This window comes from Carcharodon carcharias, chromosome 4 (assembly GCF_017639515.1).
Source record: "Carcharodon carcharias isolate sCarCar2 chromosome 4, sCarCar2.pri, whole genome shotgun sequence".
Taxonomy (NCBI): domain Eukaryota; kingdom Metazoa; phylum Chordata; class Chondrichthyes; order Lamniformes; family Lamnidae; genus Carcharodon; species Carcharodon carcharias.
Genome location: NC_054470.1, coordinates 67204095 through 67226475, shown reverse-complemented (window position 1 = coordinate 67226475; position 22381 = coordinate 67204095). Strand labels below are relative to the sequence as shown.

The 22381-nt window shown below is 39.7% G+C and overlaps 1 protein-coding gene across 1 annotated transcript in view; it reads left to right on the top strand.

Moving 5' to 3' along the window:
* LOC121276751 (centromere-associated protein E-like) overlaps positions 1-22381 on the top strand; it is a 114658-nt gene that overhangs the window by 46190 nt on the left and 46087 nt on the right. Inside the window, exons 13-16 of the mRNA XM_041185297.1 lie at positions 816-962; positions 9209-9317; positions 19317-19494; positions 21073-21184. Coding sequence (XP_041041231.1) covers positions 816-962; positions 9209-9317; positions 19317-19494; positions 21073-21184 — 546 coding nt within the window. The remainder of the gene's footprint in view (positions 1-815; positions 963-9208; positions 9318-19316; positions 19495-21072; positions 21185-22381) is intronic.

Below are 22381 nucleotides of genomic sequence, written 5' to 3'. Positions count from 1 at the left end.
GTATATAGATAGATTGTGCAAGTGAGCAGAAAATTGGCAGATGGTGTATAATGTGGCAAAATGAGAGGTTTGGCAGGAACAATAGAAAAGTGGAAGATTATATAAATAAAGAACTGTAGCATGAAGGGATCTGGTTACATGAATCACAAAGTTAACATGCAGGTACAGCAAGTAATTAGGAAGACAAATGGAATGTTGGCCTTTATTGCAAGGAGGATGAAGTATGAAAGCAGGGAAGCCACGTTGAGACCATACCTGGAGTATTGTGTACAATTTTTCTCATCTTAAGGAGGGATATACTTGCGTTGGAAGCAGTTCAGAGAAGATGCACTAGGCTGATTCATAGGATGAAGGGGTTGTCTTGTGAGGAAAGGCTGGGTCTGTTTTCACTGGAGTTTAGAAGAATGAGAGGTAACCTTATCGAAACACATAAGATCCTGAGATGGCTTGACAGAGTAGATGCCGAAAGGATGTTTCCTTTCGTGGGGGAATCTACAACTAGTGGTCAGAAGTTTAAAAATAATGGGTGTCTTATTCAACACTGAGATGAGGAAGAATTTCTTCTGAGGTTTTAGTCTTTGGAATTCTCTTCCCCAGAGAGCAGCAAAGGCCGTTGAATGTATTCAAGGTTGAGTTAGACTTTTTGATTGACAAAGGAATTGAGGGTTATTGGTGGAAGGCAGAGAAGTGGAGTTAAGATTACAATTAGATCAGCCATGAACATATTGAATGGTGGAGCAGGCTCAATGGCTCAAAATAATCCTATTTCTTATGATCTTGTGTATTAAGTTGTAAAGTACTTTTTTGTTATTCAGCTTACTTCAGATAACCGTGTTCAGGCAAAGGAGAAAGCTCAACTGTTGTCAGAAAAACTTATCCTTCAAATGGAGCATGAGCAGAAAATAAAAAACTTGACAAGAATGCTTGTCAGAGTTTCAACTGATGAAGACCAAGAGATGAAAGTAAGTCGAATATCTTTTACAAAGTAACTGTCTTGCATTTAGCACAGCTTGATTAAGCAATCGATTTCTGTGCATTCAAACTTCAGAAGACCAATTCAAAGGGAATTATTTTTTGTGTATTTGGGCAGCTGGTATGAGTTTTGTTTATAGCCATAGCACACTGGATGAAGAAATTTAAGAGCTTTATTATATGGAGAAGGATGTTAAAAGCTTTGAACAAAATGCATAGTTCACACTCCTGTTAAAGCTCAGGGATGTTCTTCGATTTTATACTAGTCAATCTAGCTTTGGAGATTGTTATGTACAAGTTGTAATTGTGAGAGGTGGTAGTTATTCAAATTCCTGGTTACTTGACTGTAGCAGTAAAATTCTATCTTGTACAACTCAAAAGAAAAGTTTACTGGATAGATTTTGACTGGAGGGAATTTTTTTCAATCTGTTTTAACTATAAATAGTGAAATGTGTCAAGTTTCACTCAAGCATGCAGACCTTGTGACAGTTCCATTATAATTAGTCCAGTAAATTTGAATTAGTTGAGCCCAGCACAAGGGAGCAAAAGTATAGTTAAATTACGATAAAAATCTTGTGAACAAGCCCTGGTATAAATTTTTCTTCTGTCTGACTACAGCAGTTCCATTCTTAACTGATTTTATTTGGTGGTTATTGAAAGTGAAGACATTTTATTTCAGCTGCTACTTCCAGATTTCTGTAGGTGCTTTTGGAATTTTTTTAAATGGCCCAGAATTTGCTGGGGTGGGGCACCTCACCGTGTGCCTTATTATTTAATATTTTCCCTTTGCCTTTCAGCTTAACATTTTGTGCTGCAATTTATTAGAAGTGTGAGCTGTTAAATAAGGAAAGGAGATATTTGATCTCTTAATGAAGAATATTTTAACTCCATAAACAATGAGTTTTATGGGTGGAGAAAGAAACTGAAGAATACTGGAGAAGGAAGTGGGGTGAATTAAAGGCAAATTGGGTACAGAATGAGAATGTGAAAGAAAAAAATGTTTCTAACAGCAAATAATTGCCTGTAGAAATGAGACTTCACAATTTCATTTGTTCCCTTTCTGGTCAGAGAGGTTGGGTAGGGTTGGAGGAACCTATGTCTCACCATTAGAAATGTTACTTGAACTGCTGAGTACCAGCCCTAACTTAATGCAGTGAGATAATTGGCAATCAATGTGCAAATAAAGCAGTTTTTTTAAATTCATGGCAAGAGTGAGTTGTTTTCAGAGTGGTGGAGTAATGTAAGTTGTCTAGTAACTTGTGGCAATTTCTACTCCATAGGATATCTCTTCTTTGTCACGAGTTGCTGGATAGTTTAATGTGCATGCCATTATTAATGTTTAAGTGCGCCATTATTTGGAAACTAATTCTGACCCACTATGTTTACACAAAACATGCAGATCTTGTTAAGTTTTCAACTATAGAAAGGCGTTGCCTTGTACTGAAAAGACTAACAGTGAAGTGAGTATAGTGAAATGGCGAAACATAAACTGGGCCTCGTTCAGATCAAAGTGAGAGGAGGTAGGGAAGTAGGTGGGTCCAACATTCCTGAGAGAAACAGATTTATTGATCAGATGTGGGATAAAAAGTACAATTCTAGGTCACACTGAATACTATAACTACTTCATATAATTAAATCCGAGGGGGTATCCAAGCAAACCAGCTAGAACTGAGGCAGGAAACATTTGGCTGAAAGCAAGGGCCAAGAAGGATGTCTTTGGTTTTGTTGACTAATTGAAGAAATGATGAGGATCAGGGAGAAAAAGATGGCATCACTAATCACAAATAGTCAACTCCTGTTTGCGACCCCCTCCAATGCAAATTTACCCACGCAGTAGTGTTTGTACACTTGATCTCAGTTCGCAGCCCTCAATCTGCCCATTTAAGATTTAAAACTTTCTACCTTAAGATATGTTGGTCCTGAAATAAATAAAAGAGAGAATTTAGAGGCTATAAAAAAAACAAAGTTTGTGTTGTCCTCCCCCTGTTGAAAGGGCGCACTGCACATATGCCATCTTTAACTGCAAATGGTTTGCTGTGATTTGCAGGATACGGTAACTCCCGACAAGTGTTTTATACAGTTACAGTATAGCACTTCACTAAAAATGCGTGAGTCAGAGCCAAGCAAAAAATATCCCAGGAAATTGATGACACTTGAACAAAAAGTCTCTATCTTATACTGAAAAATAGTGCAAGTGCTACCATGTTGGCTAGGGAATACTCTTGTCAATGAATCCACAATCAGGCACATTAGACAGTCAGAAGGAAAAATAAGGGCCACTGTTAGTAGTTCTGGTAGTTGTACTGCCAGGTTAACTTTTATGAGCAGGGAGATCCATGGGGGGGGGGGGTGTGGGGTGTGTGTGTGTGTGTGTGTGTGTGTGGTGGGGGCTGCTTCAGCTGACCATGCAGCTACAGGAGAATTTCCCAAGGTGCTGCAGGGATACATTGAAGAAATAGCCTACCAGACAGGGTAGGCCTTTAATGCAGACGAGACTGACCTGTTCTGAAAGAAAGTGCCAAGTGGGGCCTGCATATTGATAGAAGAAAGGACAACTCCTGGTTTTAAAGCAACAAAGAACAGGCTGACCTATCAAAGATATGCCAATGTGGCTGGCTGTAAATGTAAACCAATGCTGGTTTATAGGTCAGAAAACCCTCAAGCTTTTAAAGGGAATGATAATTCTCATCTGCCAGTCTTTTGGAAGGCTAACAACAACGCCTGGATCTCCCTGCTCATAAAAGACTGGTTTGCTGATTGCTTTCTGCCAGAGGTCAGGACTTATCTGATGGAAAAGAACCTGTCATTCAATGTCCTACTAACAATAATGTACCTGGACTGTGTTGTGACAGTGCTTGCATGATGGCATTGTAAATTTTGTAATCTTTATATTATAGTTTTAATTTTTTTTTAAATGGACCATAAATCCAAATGGACTCCTGAGGGGGGGTCACCTGACTTCTCTTGTGAATTCAACCACTTCCATTATCGTGAGGGATCACAAAAGGACGCATTCCCAGACATGAAAGACATTGAAATTCAATGGGTGCATCAACTAGCATAAATAAGATCCATTGACCTGGATGGGTTTCCTCCAAGCACAAAGACGTTAACCGATAAACTTTTAAGGTGTGAAAGGCCAAAAATTGCAGGTGGGAGAAAACTTTAGATTGTTACTTAAATTACTCTAGTACCTTATTTGGAGCACAAGAATTGGTGGCAGGAGTAGACTACCAGACCTGTCGATCTTGCCCTGCCATTCAGTCTGATAATGGCTGATTTTAGGCTTCAGCTCCATTTTCCCATTTGCTCCCCATATCTCTTAATTCCCTGAGATACCAAAAATTTGTCTATCCGAGCCTTAAATGTATTCAACAATGGAGCATCCACAACCCTCTGGGGTAGAGAATTCCAAAGGTTCACCAACCTTGAGTGAAGTCATTTCTCCTCGTCTCAATCCTAAATGATTGGCTCCTTATACTGACACTGTGCCCCTGTGTTTTGGTCTCCCAACCAGAGGAAACAATCACTCAGCATCTACCCTATCAAGCCCCTTCAGAATTTTGTAAGTTTCAATGAGATTGCCTTTCATTCTTCTAAAATATAAGCCCAATTTACTTAGTCTCCCATCATAGGACAGTCCCCTCATTCCAGGGCCAATTTATTGAACCTTCGCTGTACTGCCTCCAATACAAGTACATCCTTTATTAAATGTGCAAACCAAAACTGTGCACAGTATTCCAGATGTGTACTCTCCAAAACCCTGTATAATTGCAGCAAGACTTAGTTATCCTAGTACTTTCAACCCTTGCAATTAAGGCCAACATGCCATTTGCCTTTCTAATTGCTTGCTGACAGTGGAAGAAGACTTGGTGCTTTTATGGGGTCACATGATACAGTTGCCATCTTTATTTCCTGTTTAAAAATATAACAAAATGGCATACTGCTTACAGACAGGCAGAACTTCCATCAGAGAGCAAGCAGAGTCCTGGGCGAGCAAAGCCATTGGGCTGCTGTAGTCAATTGGGCAACTCAAGTGCCTCACCACAGTACCTTGAAGCAGAAACAAAGATCCTCTCTCCTCTGCTCTATTCCAGTCTTCAAGGCTACCTGAGAAACCAGCCTCTGGCAGATCAACTTTAGGAACCATTGCAGCTGCTGAGATACCTCTGCAATTTCAAAGCCTTCACTTTAGACAACCTAAGAACTTGGCTACGAAACAACAGGCCTGCACTGAAACAGGGACGGAGTTAAATTCCATTTTTATAATTATTGTTTTATCTTCAACTGTAACTAATTGGGGTGTGAGAGTGAGATGCCATTTTTAATTTAACCTCCAGGGCAAGTATGTGGGAAAATAAACAAACCTTGTGCTTTTTAAATACAAGAGCTTGCTGTTGAGTTATTTGAGTTGACTCAGTCACTTAGAGGGTAAAAATGCATCAAAATACAAATCTACTTGATCATGGAAAACTAAAAGGAAACACGTTAAAATTGTCCATGACACCTGTTTACCTCTTGTTTTAGAAGAAAACTCAATTCCTAGAATCAGAATGGTTACAGCATAGAGGGAGGCCTCATAACCCCCTCAAGTCTGTCCCAGCTTCTTGCAAGAGCAATTTAGCTAGCCTCACTCCTGCCCTTGCCTATAAGCTCTGCAGATTTTTTTTTCTCTTCCGATGCTTACCCTATTGTCTTTTGAAAACCCTGATTGATTCTGCCTCCATCATACTGTCAAGCAGTGCATTCCAGATCCTTAAATAAAAAAAGTTTTTCCTTGTGTTGTGTTTTGGTACTTTTGCCATTTCCCTGAAATCTGCCTCCTCTGATTCTCTACCCTTTGGCCTATTGGAACAATTTTTTTCTATGTAGGCTTTCTAGACCCCCTTTTGATTTTGAACAACTCCATCACATTTCATCACAAGGAGAACAGCCCCAGCTTCTTCAATCTATACATGTGACAGAAGCTCTTCATCACTGGAACCATTCTTGTAAATCTTTTCTGTCCCCTCGAACACCTCTGTATCCTTCCTAAAATGCTTGAATAAATATTTTGATAAATGAGCCTTAAACTCAGCTAAAAATCTGTATATGGAACCAAAATCCACAGCTATGCCTCTTTTTTTAAACAGTAGAGGAAGAGGATAAAATACCAGTGGTAGAAGGGAAACTTTATGGAACTTGCTGGATTTAATAGTCTCGCCCACTTACACCATTTAGGCATATCACAGGCAGCTGCCTATATCTGCCAAATGGTGCTGTCTTGATTTGGGAATTATGCTGCTGGATTGGAAAGTTGCAAATATTATTCAAATATTAAGAAGGGAGGGGAGAGAAACCAGTTAACTACAGGCCTAACACTAGTTGTAGGAACTAGTGCAATCCTTCACCAGGAACAAAGTGACGAGCTGTTAGACAAATATAAGTTGATCAGGGTCGGCATGAATTTGTCATGCATGGTCATTCTAACTAATCTAGTTGAATATTTTGAAGAGCTGACTAATGTGTAGATAAGGGAGAATCTACCAAAGTTACCAATATGAAGTTTCTAGAAGCCATTTGACAAAATTCCACAGAAGACATTAGCAAAAATTAAAGTGCACAAAGCTGGAGAAAACCTTAGGACATGGTTTGGAAATTGTAAAGCTAGTGGGGATAAAGGGAGTGCACTAACACTATGATAAGTGTGTTCCCTTAGGATCTGAACTAGGGCCTTAACTTTTAAGTATACGTATGGGTGACTTGGCTGGAGGAATAGAGAATTCTATATCCAAATGTGTAGATGATACTAAGTTAGGAGACATAGTAAATTTTGCAGATGGGGCAGGAGGTTATTAAGGGACATCAACAAACTAAGTGAACTGGGTAGAACAATAGCAGATGGAGTTCAGTGTGGGGAAGTGTGAGGTCATCCACTTTTGATCTGAGAAAGACATTGGATATTTTCTTAATGGTGCAATACCAGGAATTGTGGAGAAGCAAAGACATTGTCTCTATGTGCGCAAATAATTAAAAATGAGTCCGCAGTTACAAAAACAAATCAAAAAGGCAAATAGAATTTTACCTTTATCTCATGAGGACTTCGAGCCTCAGTTAGACCCCATCTGGAGCATTGGATGAATAAAGACATAAGGGAACAATTCCAGGTTATGAAAGAGGCATACGTTAATAAATAGACAGCAGAGGAGTGCATGATGAGAGAGAATACAAAGAGATCAGGAGAAAAGTAAGAAAATAATTAGGAAGGCAAAGGTAAGTTATGAAATTAAATTTTCAAGGAACTTAAAAATAGTAAAGTATTTTACATGCACATCAATTTTTTAATAAAAGGATAGCTGTGATGGGAATAGGACCATTAAGGGATAATACCATAGGTAACGCTAGAGACATGGCAGAAATATTAATTATTTCACTTTGGTATTTACCAAAGAGATGGAACACAGACATGGCATTAAATGATGAGATGAGCGAAAAGATTAGTGCATTTAAAATAGAAGGGATTAAACTCCTGATGGAGGTAGATTGTATCCATCTATTTTAAAAGAATCTAGGGAAAAAGTAAAAAAGCATTACTGCGCATATTTAATAATTCGCTCGAAAAAGGTGTAGTGCCAGATGACTGGCAGATAGCTGACATTCCTATATTTAAGAAGGGGGATCAGCCAGTTTAGCATCAGTGGTAGGAAATACTATGGGTTCTTTACCAAAAGAGAGAATAGAAGAGCATCTAGAAATGAGAAATATAACAATGAATAGGCAGCATGGATTTCAAAAGAGAAAATCTTGCTTTACCAACCCTATTGAATTTTTTGAGGAGGTAACCAAGAGAAGACACCAATCATTATAAGTTGCATTGCAGGTTAGCAAGGCTAAAAAAAACAAACTAAGCAACTAGGTTTTATTCCTAGAATTACAGAATAGAAAGTTATGCTAAACCTGGATCAAGCATTGGTTAGACCACCTTTGGAGTACTGAGAGCAGTTCTGGTGCCCATATTATAAAAAGGATATAGAGGCACTGGAAAAGGGTGTAGAGAAGGTTTACAAGGATTATACCATAAATACTTGGATACACATATCATGAAATGATTGACAGACTTGGGGTCTCTTTACTTTTGAGAAAATAAGGCTGAGGGGTGACCTAATAGAGTGCTTTAAAATTATGAAAATTTTTAGAGTGGACACAGAGAGAATATTTACCCTTGTGTGGAAAAGCCTAACGGGTGGTCATTAATATGAGGTAGTCATCAAGAAATCCAATTGGAAGTTCAGAAAAAAACTTCTTTATTCAGAGAGTGGTGAGAATGAGGATATTGCTACCATAGGGAGTGGTTGTAGAGAATAGTGTAGAGACATTTAACGTGAAACTAGCTAAGAGTATGAGGGAGAAGGGAATAGATCTGATGGTAGATTTAAATGTAAGAAGATGGAACACTCAAGTCAAGCAAAAACACCGGCATGGACCAGTTGTGCTGAATTGCTTGTTTCTCTGTTGTATATGCTATGTACCCCTGTGTTCAGGCCTGGACACTACTTCACAGGAAGAATATATTGATCTTGGAGGGGTGTAGAATATTTCACCAAAATGATACTGAGGCTTAAAGGTTATATTGTGAGCACAGATTGTATAAACATTTTTGTAATTCCTTTGAATTTATAAGGGTTGAGGGGTGACTTTAAGTGAGGCATCTAAATTGACACTGATTTGATAGGGGAGATAATATTTCCTCCAACTGAGGAACCAAGGACAAAGGGGTGCAATATTAATCAAAGCCATACCATTCAGGAATGAAATCAAGAAAGGATATCAATAAATCTGGAACATTCGCATCTCTCTTTCTCTCTCACGCTCACTCTCGCATGCTCTCTATAGGTTTTTGTTAAATATGGCTTAAGGGGCTGAATGGTCGATGCATGTTCTGATGCTATTGTCTGAACTTGCTGGGTTATTTTTTCTACAACACCTACTTCTAACCATATGTACCATGACAGAGAATTAAACCAATGTTATGGTGTAATATGAATTTTTAAAAATCTTTATTTTGTCATGGTGGCTTTATGAAACCAGGAAGTCAGGGTTGTGGAGAAGAATGCACAAAATACTCATTGTAAGCTAACTTGGGGTTTGAGGAGTAGAGTGAGAAATAAATAAATTGTGTAAACCGCCAGGACTGGATGGAGAGAGTCTTTGTACATTTCAACATGCTATGTAGTACCTATCCATATTTTGTTTTTAGGCAAGAAGAAAGAGGAGGGTTACCTGGGCTCCTGGAAAACTGCGAGCTAGCTTGGACTCTTCTGCCAAAATGATAAAGTTGGATAAGGTTTGTCAAGAGCAAGATGAAGGCAAGTTTAATGAGCATTAATAAGATAAATGTCTGTCAACCACTTTGACTTTGGAGAACATAAAAATAGTTTTCATAAGTCTTATCTCACGTTGTGATTGATCTTCCAAGTTGAAGTGTGACTTAGTCTGCAAGCTATGATGCAAGGCAGAAATCATGACTACTGGTTCTTGTAGACCCTCTTGGGTCATCGGGCCAATAGCAATTTGTGTTCAAAAGTTGAAGTGTTGAGAGTAGTCTTTCACTGTATACTGATTATTATGCATTTTGTGCATTTATTGGTGCTCTTCAAATATAAGAAGATTTCTTAAGACACCTTGCAATGCGGAGAAAAATAAATGAGGTACAACGTGTGTATCAGAGAGAAAATACTGGGAGGGTTAAAATGAGGAAACAAAAACATGACTGAAGGGTAAAATTCTGAAAGCAGGGAGTCAGTGCTTCGACCCTTGTTTCTCATCTACATATTTGGTTATGATCCCTGTGGAGACCATCAAACTAAAAGAACCAAACGACCCTAGAGAAAAAACAATGGACAAGATTTCACTTTTCCTAACTTTTACTTTAACAATTAAATCAAAATCAACAGGCAATTTGTGGTCAACATAAACCATACATTACACATCTAACAAGAGGGAGATGTCTGATCTACTGGGCAGTCTACTTAGCGTATATGATATCACATTCAACCACAAAGTTCTTCAAAGCTCTTAATTTCCTCAGGCTGTATTCCTGCTCCTTCCCTTTACATAGGACCTAGACACCAATTGCCATCTAACAGCAACTTGTGAAAGTGAGTCTAGAGAATTGATAATGGAAAACAAGGAGATGGCAGATGAATTGAACAGGTTATTGCATCAGTTTTCACTATAGAGGATACAAGTAACATCCCAGAAGCAGCTATAAACCAGGAAATGGAAGGGAGGGAGGAACTCAGGAAAATTATAGCCACCCGAGAAGTGGTACTGAGTAAATTGCTTGAGCTGCAGGCTGACAGGAGCCCAGGTCCTGACGGGCTTCATTCTAGGGTGTCAAGAGAAATGGTTAATGAGATAGTTGGTGTATTGGTTTTAATTTTCCAAAATTCTCTAGATTCGGGGAAGATCCCATTAGATTGGAAGATAGCAAATGTGACTCCATTATTCAAAAAGGGAGGGAAACAAAGGGGAAACTACAGGCCAGTTAGCTTAACATCTGTCATAGGGAAAATGTTAGAAGCTATTATTGAAGAAGTTATAGCAGGGCACTTGGATAAGCTCAACGTCATCAGGCAGAGTCAACATGGCTTTGTGAAAGGAAAATCGTGTTTAACCAACTTATTGGAGTTCTCTGAGGAAGTAATATGTGCTGTGGATAAAGGGGAACCAGTGGATGTACTGTACTTAGGTTTCCAGAAGGCATTTGATATCAAGTGCCACACCTTAGGTTGTTGCAGAAAATAAAAGCTCATGGTATAGGGGGTAAAATATTGGCATGGGTAGAAGATTAGCTAGCTAACAGGAAGCAGAGAGTAGGCACAAATGAGTCTTTTTCAGGTTGGCAAGATGTAACAAGTGCTGTGCCACAGGGACCAGTGCTGGGACCTCAACTGTTTACAATTTATATAAATGAGTTGGGTGGGATGGTTGCCAAATTTGCTGTTGATCTAATGATAGGTAGGAAAGTAAGTTGTGAAGATCTCTTTCTGCCCTCACACCTTCCTCTCCCTCCCAGAACCATGATAGGGACCCCTTGTCCTCACTTATCACTCCAGCAGCCTCTGCATCCAAAGGATCATCCTCCGCCATTTCCGCAAACTCCAGCATGATGCCACCACCAAACACATCTTCCCTTCACCCCCCCCGGCGGCATTCCACAGGGATAGTTCCCTCCGGGACACCCTGGTCCACTCCTCCATCGCCCCCTACACCTCAACCCCCTCCCATGGCACCTTCCCGTGCAACCGCAGAAGGTGCAACACCTGCCCCTTTACTTCCCCTCTCCTCACTGTCCAAGGGCCCAAACACTCCTTTCAAGTGAAGTAGCCTTTCACTTGCACTTCCCTCAATTTAGTCTACTGCATTCACTGCTCCCAATGCGGTTTCCTCTACATTGGAGAGACCAAACGCAGGCTGGGTGACCGCCTTGCGGAACACCTTCGGTCTGTCCGCAAGCATGACCTGGACCTCCCTGTCGCTTGTCATTTCAACACTCTACCCTGCTCACATGTCCGTCCTTGGCCTGCTGCATTGTTCCAGTGAAGCTCAACGCAAACTGGAGGGACAGCACCTCATCTTCCGACTAGGCACTTTACAGCCTTCCGGACTGAATGTCGAGTTAAACAATTTTAGATCATGAGCTTTCTCCTCCATCCCCACCCCCTTTCCGATTTCCCCCCCGCCCCCTTTTTCCAATAATTTACATAGATTTTTCTTTTCCCACCTATTTCCATTATTTTTAAATGTATTTCCATCCATTGTTTTATCTCTACCTTTTAGCCTATTTTGATCCCTTCCTCCCACCCCACCCCAACTAGGGCTATCTGTACCTTGCTCATCCTGCTTTCTACCCTTAATGTCACCTATTAGCACATTCCTTCAACACCTCTTTGTCCCTTTGTCTATGACATTTTTTTGGCAATCTCCACCTATCACTGGCCCTCTATCCAGCTCTACCTGTCCCAGCCCCCCTTAAACCAGCTTATATTTCACTCTTTTCTATTTTACCTTAGTTCTGTTGAAGAGTCATACGGACTCGAAACGTTAACTGTGTTCCTCTCCGCATATGCTGTCAGACCTGCTGAGTTTTTCTAGGTATTTTTATTTTTGTTTTGGATTTCCAACATCCGCAGTTTTTTGCATTTTGCATTTATTTTACAATAGATACAGATAGGTTAAGTGAGTGGGCAAATATTTGGCACAGGAGTATAATGTGGGAAAATGTGAAGTTGTCCATTTTGGCAGGAAGAATAAAACAGAAGCATATTATCTAAATGGTAAGAGATTGCAGAGCTCTGAGGTGCAGAGAGACCAGGGTGTCCTAGTGCATGAATCACAAAAGACTAGTGTGCAAGTACAGGAACTAATTAGGAAAGCTAATAGAATGTTATCATTTATTGCAAGGGAAATTGAATACAAAAGTGGGGAGGTTGTGCTTCAGTTGTACAGGGCACTAGTGAGACCACATCTGGGCTACTGTGTACAGCATTGGTCACCTTATTTAAGGAAGGATGTAAGTGCATTGGAAGCAGGTCAGGGAAGGTTAACCAGATCTGGAATGGTGGGTTGTCTTATGAGGAAAGGTTGGACTTGTATCTGCTGGAGTTTAGAAGAGCAAGAGGCAACGATTGAAACGTATAAGATTCTGAGGGGTCTTGACAGGGTGAATGTGGAAAGGAAGTTTCCTCTTGTGGGAGAACCTAGAAATAGAGGGCCACTGTTTAAAAATAAAGGGTCACTCATTTAAAATGGATGAGGCAAAAAGTTTTCTCTCTGGGCGAGAGTCTTTAGAACTCTCTTCCTGAAAAGGTGGTGGAAGCAGAGCCTTTGAATATTTTTGAGGCAAAGGTGGATAGATTCTTGGTAAGCAAGGGGATGATAGGTTGTTGGGGGTAGGTGGGATGCGGATTTCAGGTTACTATCAGATAAGTCATGAGCTTATTAAATGGCAGAGCAGGCTCAAGGAGCTGAATGGCCTACTCCTCCTTGTTCGCACGTTCGTAACTTTACTCCACCCCATTTCCATGGGTACAATTTTCACCAAAAGGCACACTTTTCCGGACTCTCCTCCATGATTCTGCTGCCTTTTCCAGCTGCACCATGACTTTCTTCTCTTTTTGCCCAAAACTGGTCAACTGACACGTTTGTATTCCACTCTGGGCAACATAATTCTGCTTCGCCATTGTGGACTCCAATTCTCAGAGTGCATCAGGCAAAGCGTGGCTGCATACTGTGAATGATGGGTAGGCCCACACTGTACCGTAAGCAGTTGGGGGTCACAGCTAAAGGAGGAGGTGACGACTGGCAACTGAAACCATCAGAAGCGATGCCCCATGACAATTAACATATGAACATACGAATTAGGAGTGGGAGTAGGCTACTCGGCTCCTCGAGTCTGCTCCACCATCTAATAAGATTACGGATGACCTGATTTCAACCTCAACTTCACATTCCTGTCAATCTCCGATAGCCTTTCACCCCCTTGCTTATTAAGAATCTAACCACCTCTGCCTTATAGATATTCAAGGACTCTGCCTCAACCGCCTTTTGGGGAAGAGAGTTCCAAAGTTTCTCAACCCTCAGAGAAAAAAACGTTTCTCATCTCTGATCTAAATTGGCGACCCCTTATTTTGAAATAGTGACCCCGAGTTCTAGATTTTTCCAAAAGAGGAAACATCCTTTCCGCATCCAGCCTGTCAAGTCCCCTCAGGATCTTGAGTAAGAAGAAACTTGATTGAAACAAGTTGCGTCTTACTTTTCTAAACCCCAGCGGATACAAGGCTAGCCTGTCTAGCCTTTCCTCATAAGACAACCTACCCATTCCAGCTATTAATCTAGTAAACCTTCTGTGAACTACTTCTAATGCATTTACATCTTTCCTTAAATAAGGAGACCAATACATTACATTACTCTCAGATGTGATCTCACCAATGCCCTGTATAACTGAAGCACACCCTCCCTATTCTTATAATAAATTCTCCTTGCCGTAAACTATAGCATTCTTTTGGTTGCTAGTTATTTGTTGCACCTGCATACTAACCTTTTATGATTTATACACTAGGACACCCAGAGACCTCTGCATCTCAGCTCTGCAATCTCTCACCGTTTAGATAATATGCCTTTTTATCCATCCTGTCAAAATGGACAAGCTCACATTTTTTTTATATTACACTCTATTTGCCATATCTTTGCCTACTCACCTAATCTATCTATATCCTTTTGTAGTCTCCTTATGTCCACTTCACAACTTACTTTCCTACCCGTCTTTGTGCCATCAGCAAATTTAGCAACCTTGCGGTCAGTCCTATCATCCAAATCATTAATGTGAAATGTAAAGAATTGAGGCCCCTGCACTAATCCCTGTAGTATCTAGTGGATTTTGGAAAGTTAAAATCAACGCCTCAACTATCCCACTAGCCATTTCATTTAAAACCCTAGGATGAAATCCGTCAGGACCCGGGGACTTGTCAACCCACAGTTCCAACAACTTGCTGAGTACCACTTCCGTGGTGATTGTAATTTTCTTGTTCCTCCCTCCCTTCCAATTCATGATTTACAGCTATTTCCGGAATGTTACTTGTATTGCCTATAGTAAAGGCCAATGCAAATAACCTATTCAATTCATCTGTCATCTCCTTATTTTCCATTAATTCCCCAGGCGTACTTTGTATAGGATCAATGTCCACTTTATTGACTCTTTTGGTTTAAATATCCATATAAACTCTTACTATCTGTCTTTATGTTTCTAGAAACTTTCTTTCATACTCTAAGTTTTCCCTCTTTATTAATCTTTTAGTCATTCTTTGCTGTTTTTTATATTCTGTCCAACCTTCTGACCTGCCATCCATCTTTGCACAATTATATGCTTTTTCTTTAAATCTGATACTATCTTTAACTTTTTTAGTTAACCACAGATGGTGGATCTTCCCCACGGAATTTTTCTTTCATGTTGGAATATATCTATTTATATTCTGAAATATCCCCATAAGTGTCTGCCATTGTATCTCTATTGACCTATCTCTTAACCTAAATTGCCAGTTCACTTTTGCTAGCTTTGCTTTCATGCACTTGCAATTGCTCTTATTTAAGTTTAAAATATTAGTATTATACCCAGTCTTCTCTCCCTCAAACTGAATGCAAGATTCAATCATATTATGATCACTGCTACCTAGGGGTGCCTTCACTATGAGGTAATTAATTAATCTTATCTCAATGTGGAATGTTGCTGTGCTGGCATCACTGTATACCTTGCTCACCCACAGTTGCAAACTCCACTAACCGCAGAGCTCATCGCAGGATGTAGAAACCCTTTGCAAACTTGTTAAATTTGGTGATGGGACTAAAATGGGAGTATGGAAAGGATGAACAATGCAAGTAAGATTTTGTAGAAAAATTTAGATCAGTCATGTAATTCAAAATAAATCTTAAAGAAAGTATAATCTTGACAGATATAAGGTGCTGCATATTGGAAGAAAAAAATTGATCACTGTAGGTATACAATAAAGGAAAAAGGACAGCACAATGATTTTTGGAAGAGATCCAGAAATGACTGTAGATGCAGTGTTGAGATAATATGAAGAAGTACTTTAAAAGAACAAATATAATATTGTGATCCATTGTCAGAGCAATGAAATCTAAAACTCCCAGATCATACTGAGGTTTTATAATGAACTGGGCAGACTTCACAGAACATTAGAAGCATTCTGGTTTGCACATTTGAAAATGAACCTGAATGTACTTAAGATCAATGAAGCATGATCTCTAATATCAATGGGGATGAGTTATGATGAAAGCCAGGCGTCTGGTATATTAAGGACTGAAAGATGTAAATATAGTTAACTCAATATTTCTTTTGGGTAAGGACAGTGAATAACAAGACACATCTAATTTAGCAAATTAAATTTAAAAGATTTTGTTTTTAAAACATTTATTGAAAGGGAACTAAACATTTTGGAATTTGATATGGGTGTGAAATCAATGACAGCATGGGAGTAAGCCAAATTTTGATTTGCCTTCAATATTCTCTCAGGTGCTGATTACTCCTGTAATGTGGTCTAGATGTTCTTGTGTTCAGAAATGTATAATCTGTATAATTATAGCATAGTGTAACCTGGGGATGTAGGAATAATACACCATTGCAATTTTGAATTAGATATTGTCTTTATCTGTGCCCTAGAACTCTTGGATCTTTGCACTCCTTCAATCCTGGCCTCTTGTGCATCCTCAGTTTTCTTGCTCCATCATTAGTGGCCACGCTCTCAGTTGTTTTGACTCGAAGTGCTGGAATTTTCTCCCTGAACCTTTCCACCTCTGACATTTCTTGAAACTAACTTCTTTGAGCAAGCTTTTCATTACCTGCCAATATCCCCTTATGTTGTTTAGTGGTTCCATTCTTATGTAATTGTAGCCAAAGAGTCATCTGCATTGGTTTCACTTCATGTTCCCATGCCTTTTACTTCTGGTCGCCCTCAAAGATTAATCCTGGCCCAAGGCAGCATTGTCCAAAAACAGACAAGTTTTACATGTATGCTGATGACAACTAGCTCTAATTCACCACTACCTCCCTTGTCTTCTCAACTGTCTCTTTAAATTATCAGACTGCCTGTTCGACATCTAGTACTGGATCAGCAGGAATTTTCTCCAGTTAAATATTGGGAAGTCAAAACCATTATCTTTGGTCCCTGCCACAAAGTTTGTTCCCTAGTCACTGGTGCCATCCATCTCCCTGGCATATGTTTGAAGCTGGATCAGACTATTTGCCATATTTGACTCTAAGCTAAGCATTTCAACCACATCCACATGATCAGTAAGGTTGCCTATTTCCACCTCTGTAACATTGCCCAGCTCATCTGCTGAAACACTAATTTGTTCCTTTGTTGCCCCTAGACTTGACTATTCCAACACACCATTGGTTGCTCCCCCAACAATTTACCCTCTGTGAACTTGAGGTCATCCAAAACTCTGCCTATGTCCGTACCAATTCCTGTTCACCCTTCACCCCTGTGCTTGCTGATCTATGTTGACTCCTGGTTAAAGTTCTTATTCTTGTTTTTGAACCTTTCCGTGGCCTCTCCTTTCCCTACCTTTGCAATCTCCTCCCAGTTCCATAACCCTCTGATATCTGTGCTGCTCTAACTATAGCCTCCTGGAACATTCCTAATTTTAATTGCTCAACCATTGTTCACTTTGCCTTAAGCTACCAAGGTCCTTAGCTCTGGAATTCCCTCCATAAAACTCTCTACTTCACTTGGCTTTGTTAAATACTTCTCAAAACCTACCTCACTGACCAAGCTTTTGGCTGTTTGCTCCACTATATTTGTGGTTGTTTGTCAAATTCTGCTTCATAACACTCCTGTGAAAGCACCTTGGGATATTCTATCATGTAAAAGGCACTCTATAAGTACAAGTTATTGTGCCTTCTCCAAACTTTCAGTCAATGGACTGAAAACATTTTTTTAATGAAATGATGCCTGATGCTTTTGGTTAGGCTGTTTTATTTTAGAGAGAGCAGATGAACATACAGAATAGCAGTTGTAAAGCCTTGTATCACACTGGAACATCAGAGAGAGAAGCTGTGTGACTCAAAGAATGTTTGCTCTTTTTGCATTTTATTCTCTGTAATATTAAACATGTCTGGCCCATTTATTTTTTTCCTTAAATTTAAATTTATTGCCATCTTCTGATTTCCTTATGTCATAATGTTTGGAAGTTTTCTTCCCTCCATTATTTTAAGTTACTGCTCAAAAGGGTTTCATTCTGTGCTGCACTTCTTTTTCAGTGATTTGTTAATTTTCAGTAGTACACTAATTTTAAAAATATTCTATTGTTCCTTTGTACACCGCACTTATAACAGAGTTGCAATCTAATCCAGTTCCTTTAATTCATTGCTCATTTCCTCAACTGAGTAAAGTTTTTCTGTATTGTACTTCTGAATCATGGCTTTGACATTTTTCCTAGTGTGGTGCCCAGCTTTGTGAGCACAATGGCAGCTGGGGCCTAATCTGTGATTTTTGAAGGTTTAGTGTTGCTTCCTTGTTTTAGCATTCAATGCTCCTATTGACGAAGCCAAGCATTTGATATACTTTCTTACCCACCTCAACTTGCCCTGCTACCTTCAAAGATTAGAAATATGCAACCACAGGTGCCTTCCTCTCTTGCAAGTCCCTCCCCTCAATCTCCTTCCCACTGCCACCCCTTCATAATAATACCATTTGGATCATACTGTGTCTCCATGTTTCTTTCAAAGTGCACCACTTCACACTTATCAGCATTAAACTGCATCTGCCAAGTGACTGCCTATTTCTCCAGTCTGTCTGTTTTCCTGAAGTCTGCTATCTGCTCTCTACTACATTGTTTTGTATAGTTTGCAAACATGGAAATTCTATCCATATCCGACTCCAGATCATCTATACATAGCAAAAGCAAATACCCTAATACTGATGCTTGGGGGAACCTCACTGCATACTTCTCTCCAGCTCGAGAAACATCTCTTTACCACTACTCTCTACCTCCTATCCCTTAATCAATCACGTAATATGTTACACTGTCCCTTTATTTTTCAAGCAAGTCTATCATGTGGTACTTCATCAAATGCCTTTAAAAGCTTCGCATATGCAAGGATTGTGATTAGAGCTTCTGCTATCTCAACGTTGATTTTCTTAGCAACCTAGGATGGATCCCCACTAGAGTAGGTAACAATCTCATTCTGTCTCTGATCAGTTGGTTGACTATATTAAATTTGATTTCCCTCTTCCTTCCATATTTGAATATAAAGTTCTAGTCTTATCCTACTATTTGTCTGATGATTCCTTTAAAAAAAAATACTTCTACAATGACACGCTACTTTATGTTATCGCAATCTGTAGCTTGTTTATTTTTTTGACTATCTCAGTTTACAGCATAGCCTTCACATAAAAATAAAACGCATATAATTTATTAATTCTATTCCCTGTCTAAGAAGTAGCCCAATAGATCAATCTATCAACTTCTTTCATAAAGTGTCTCATACTCTTCCTTGGTTGCCATCTTCAAACCTTGATTTACTGTTTTCTCCCCTGCCCCACCCTCTGCTTATCTAACTTGTAGTCCTGAGATCAATCCTTAAGCTTTTGCATTTTAGACCTTCTTAATCTAATCACTCAAACATGCTGAAGACCCCTCTTTCCAATACTAACATTTGTTTTTATTCTAATGATCATAACTTTGGACCAATACTTCTGCCAAGGGCTGCAAATGACCCCAGATGGTTCAATGAATATTGCTGCAAAATATTTGTTCTTGAGTCTTCAATTTTTTGGAAACAGATGACGATGATGATGATGATGATTTTGATGTGGATAGTGACTGGCCATCTAAAACGATATCAGAGTGCAGCAGTACAATCACAACAAAAAGAGGTGGAAGTTGTGGGTTCCAGATACCTCCATTTGAAGATTCTCTTTACTTCAATGATCAAAGCAGAGCAAACCACAACTGTAGTAGGTAAGGCATGTTTGTGTTGTGCATGTTATCCAATGTGCTTTTTTCTGATAAGATCCTAATGATTAATACCTTTTATTTAAGGACTTTTTTTTCACAAATTACAGACCAAGGTTTAAAGATCAAGAGAGTTGTATCCACGAATTTAATCTTAAATTAAGTCACTGATCTCTGTTAACCATTGTCAAAAGAGACTTGCAGGAAGAGGCCAGCAGTTGGTCCTGTATGCATATGTCATGACATTAATATGAAAATAATACAATTGTGTATGGCCAGATGTCGTCGCTAAGGTGCCCTGCGGCAATGTGTTTACTAGCCCAGTGCTTCTCAAGCATTTTTGGTTGAAGGACCTCTTTTGAAATGTATTAGTTATCATGGACCCCCACCATCTAAAATAGAATATTATAAACTCATTGCACATTTATTTTTCTGAATGTAAAGTTCATCAGAGCTCTTTCAAAGGGACTTGCATGAAATTTTGCGAGGCCGAACCGAAGTAGTGAGCAATGATATGATCGGTGATGTGAAAACGTTCATCTTCCCTTCAGCCTAAAAGAACTCTACAGGTTCAGCAACATGCCTGTTGAATGCTTCACTGCATAGTAGCTTCATGCACTTGGAATGGTGTTAGGCTGGATGGTCCCTATTGGGAGCACTGGCACCTTTTTCAGGTGTAACCTTCTACTGCTCACCTATTCGCTACACAGCTGTTAGGTGTTTTAGGGCATTTTTTCTCCACTTCTGCTGTTTATTTGCCTGTTTGCACTGGAATATCATTGACAAACTGATATGCAGCATTTCTGGCAAGGAGACACCGCCAGTAAATGGGACCACGACTTTAGTCCTAGTGCAGCCTCTGATCTTGTCATTCTCAATGACCGAAGCTCAGTTTAATCATCAGTCCAAACTGCTGGGCAAGGTTGAAGTGGCGCTCCTTTTTTCCCTTAATGAACCCAGCCCATTGAATCCATTCCCAGTGCCTCTGGGGCCTCTGGTCTTCTCCCTCTGTGTTCTCAGTTAGTCAGAGACCCTGCTAATCTGATTACCTATTCGTTTCCGGAGATATCTCTGCTCCAGTACCGGTTTGGTGATCTTTTATCAGAGCCTTGCTGTATGAATGCGCCACGTTCCTGGGCATAACATTGAATTCGAAGATGTATGAGCCCCCAGCTGTGTATTTGAGTAGATAAAGGAAATCAAAATAGCAGCCAAGAGCATGTGTCCAACCCTTGCTGTCGCTTCATGTCATTTTGTGAGCCCCATAAAATATTTCCACAGACCTGTGGTTCTGTGATCCCCTATTGATTGGCAGTAGAAGTCTAAGTTTCGTTGCTGTTAACCTTTTCAAAAAAACAAGTTATTTTGGTCAAGTTTTCCTTTGGCTGGAGGCATGTTTTAGGAGTGAAATGATTCTTCAAATTGAATGATGAAAATGTATTTAGGTGTTTAATTTAGAATAAAGGAATTAACTGTGATAAATTGCTATCCGGTTTGTGTACCATACTAATTCTCCATTTACCGTCATTGATTTCTTTGTCATAAAGTGCCACTACTTTAGATATCTTCAATTATTTTATGCAGTATGCTGTATGATGCATCTTCAAAGGACGAATTGGAACAAAGGATTTCTGAACTGGAGAAACAACTTGAGACTTTGACAGAAGAAAAAGAGAAAGAAAGCAGAAAGCACAAGGTCAGTGCCTGTAAAACCTATGAGATCTTCAAGCAATTTGCTTTAGAAACCATAGAAAAATTACAGGCCATCATGTCTATGCTGGCCAGAAGTTGTTGAAAAAGAAACAAGCTGCTCATTTTAATCCCACTTTCCAGCACCTGGTCTGTAGCCTTGCAGGTTACAGCACTTCAGATGCAGATCCAAGAACCTTTTTTAAATGAGCTGAGCGCTTCAGCCTCAACCACTGATTTAGGCAGTGAATTCCAGACACCCACCACCCTCTGGGTGAAAAAGTTTTTCCTCGTGTTCCCTCTAATCCTTCTACCAATCGCCTTAAATCTGTGCCCCTGGTACTTGACCCTTCAGCTAGGGAAAACAAGTCTAAACAAGTCTTTCCTGCCTATTCTATCTAGGGCCCTCATACTTTTGTACACCTCAATTAGGTCACCCCTCAGCCACCTCTGTTCTAAGGAAAACAACCCTAGCCTATGTAATCTTTCCTCATAGCTACAATTTTGAATCCCTTGTAAATCTCTGTACTCTCCCCAGACCAATTATGTCTTTCCTATTAAATGGTGACCAGAATTGTAAACAAAGTTCCAGCTGTGGCCTAACCAACATTTTATACAGTTCCATCATTACATCCCTACTTTTGTATTCTATACATCACCCAGTAAAGTAAGGCATTCCATATGCTTTCTTTACCACCTTATCCATTTGCCCTGCCACCTTCAGGGACCTGTGAACATGCACTCCAAGGTCTTTCACTTCCTCAACCTCTCTCAATATCCTCCCGTTTATTGAGTATTCCCTTGCTCTGTTTGCCCTCCCCAAATGCATTATCCAGTCTACCTCAGATTACCCTGGAAGGGCAAGGTACCTCAAAACTTTGAGTGACAGGTAAAGTGTTTCACGCTGCTACTATGTGGTAGCAACAGAAGTGGTATTCGCCACTAACAGGATGCTGCTGTCAAGCCAAATAGATGTTTTGCCTATCTCACAAATGGACAATGTATTGTATGAATTTCAGTGTCAGTGAGGTGCTAGGTATGTAGGCCGTACATCCAGATTGAATTCCATTTGCCACTTTTCTGTCCACTCAGCCAAACCATTGATATCATTCTGGAGACAACAGCTTTCTTCTTCACTCTCAACTACATGGCTAAATTTTGTATCATCTGCAGATTTCCCAATCATATCTCCCACGCTTAAGTA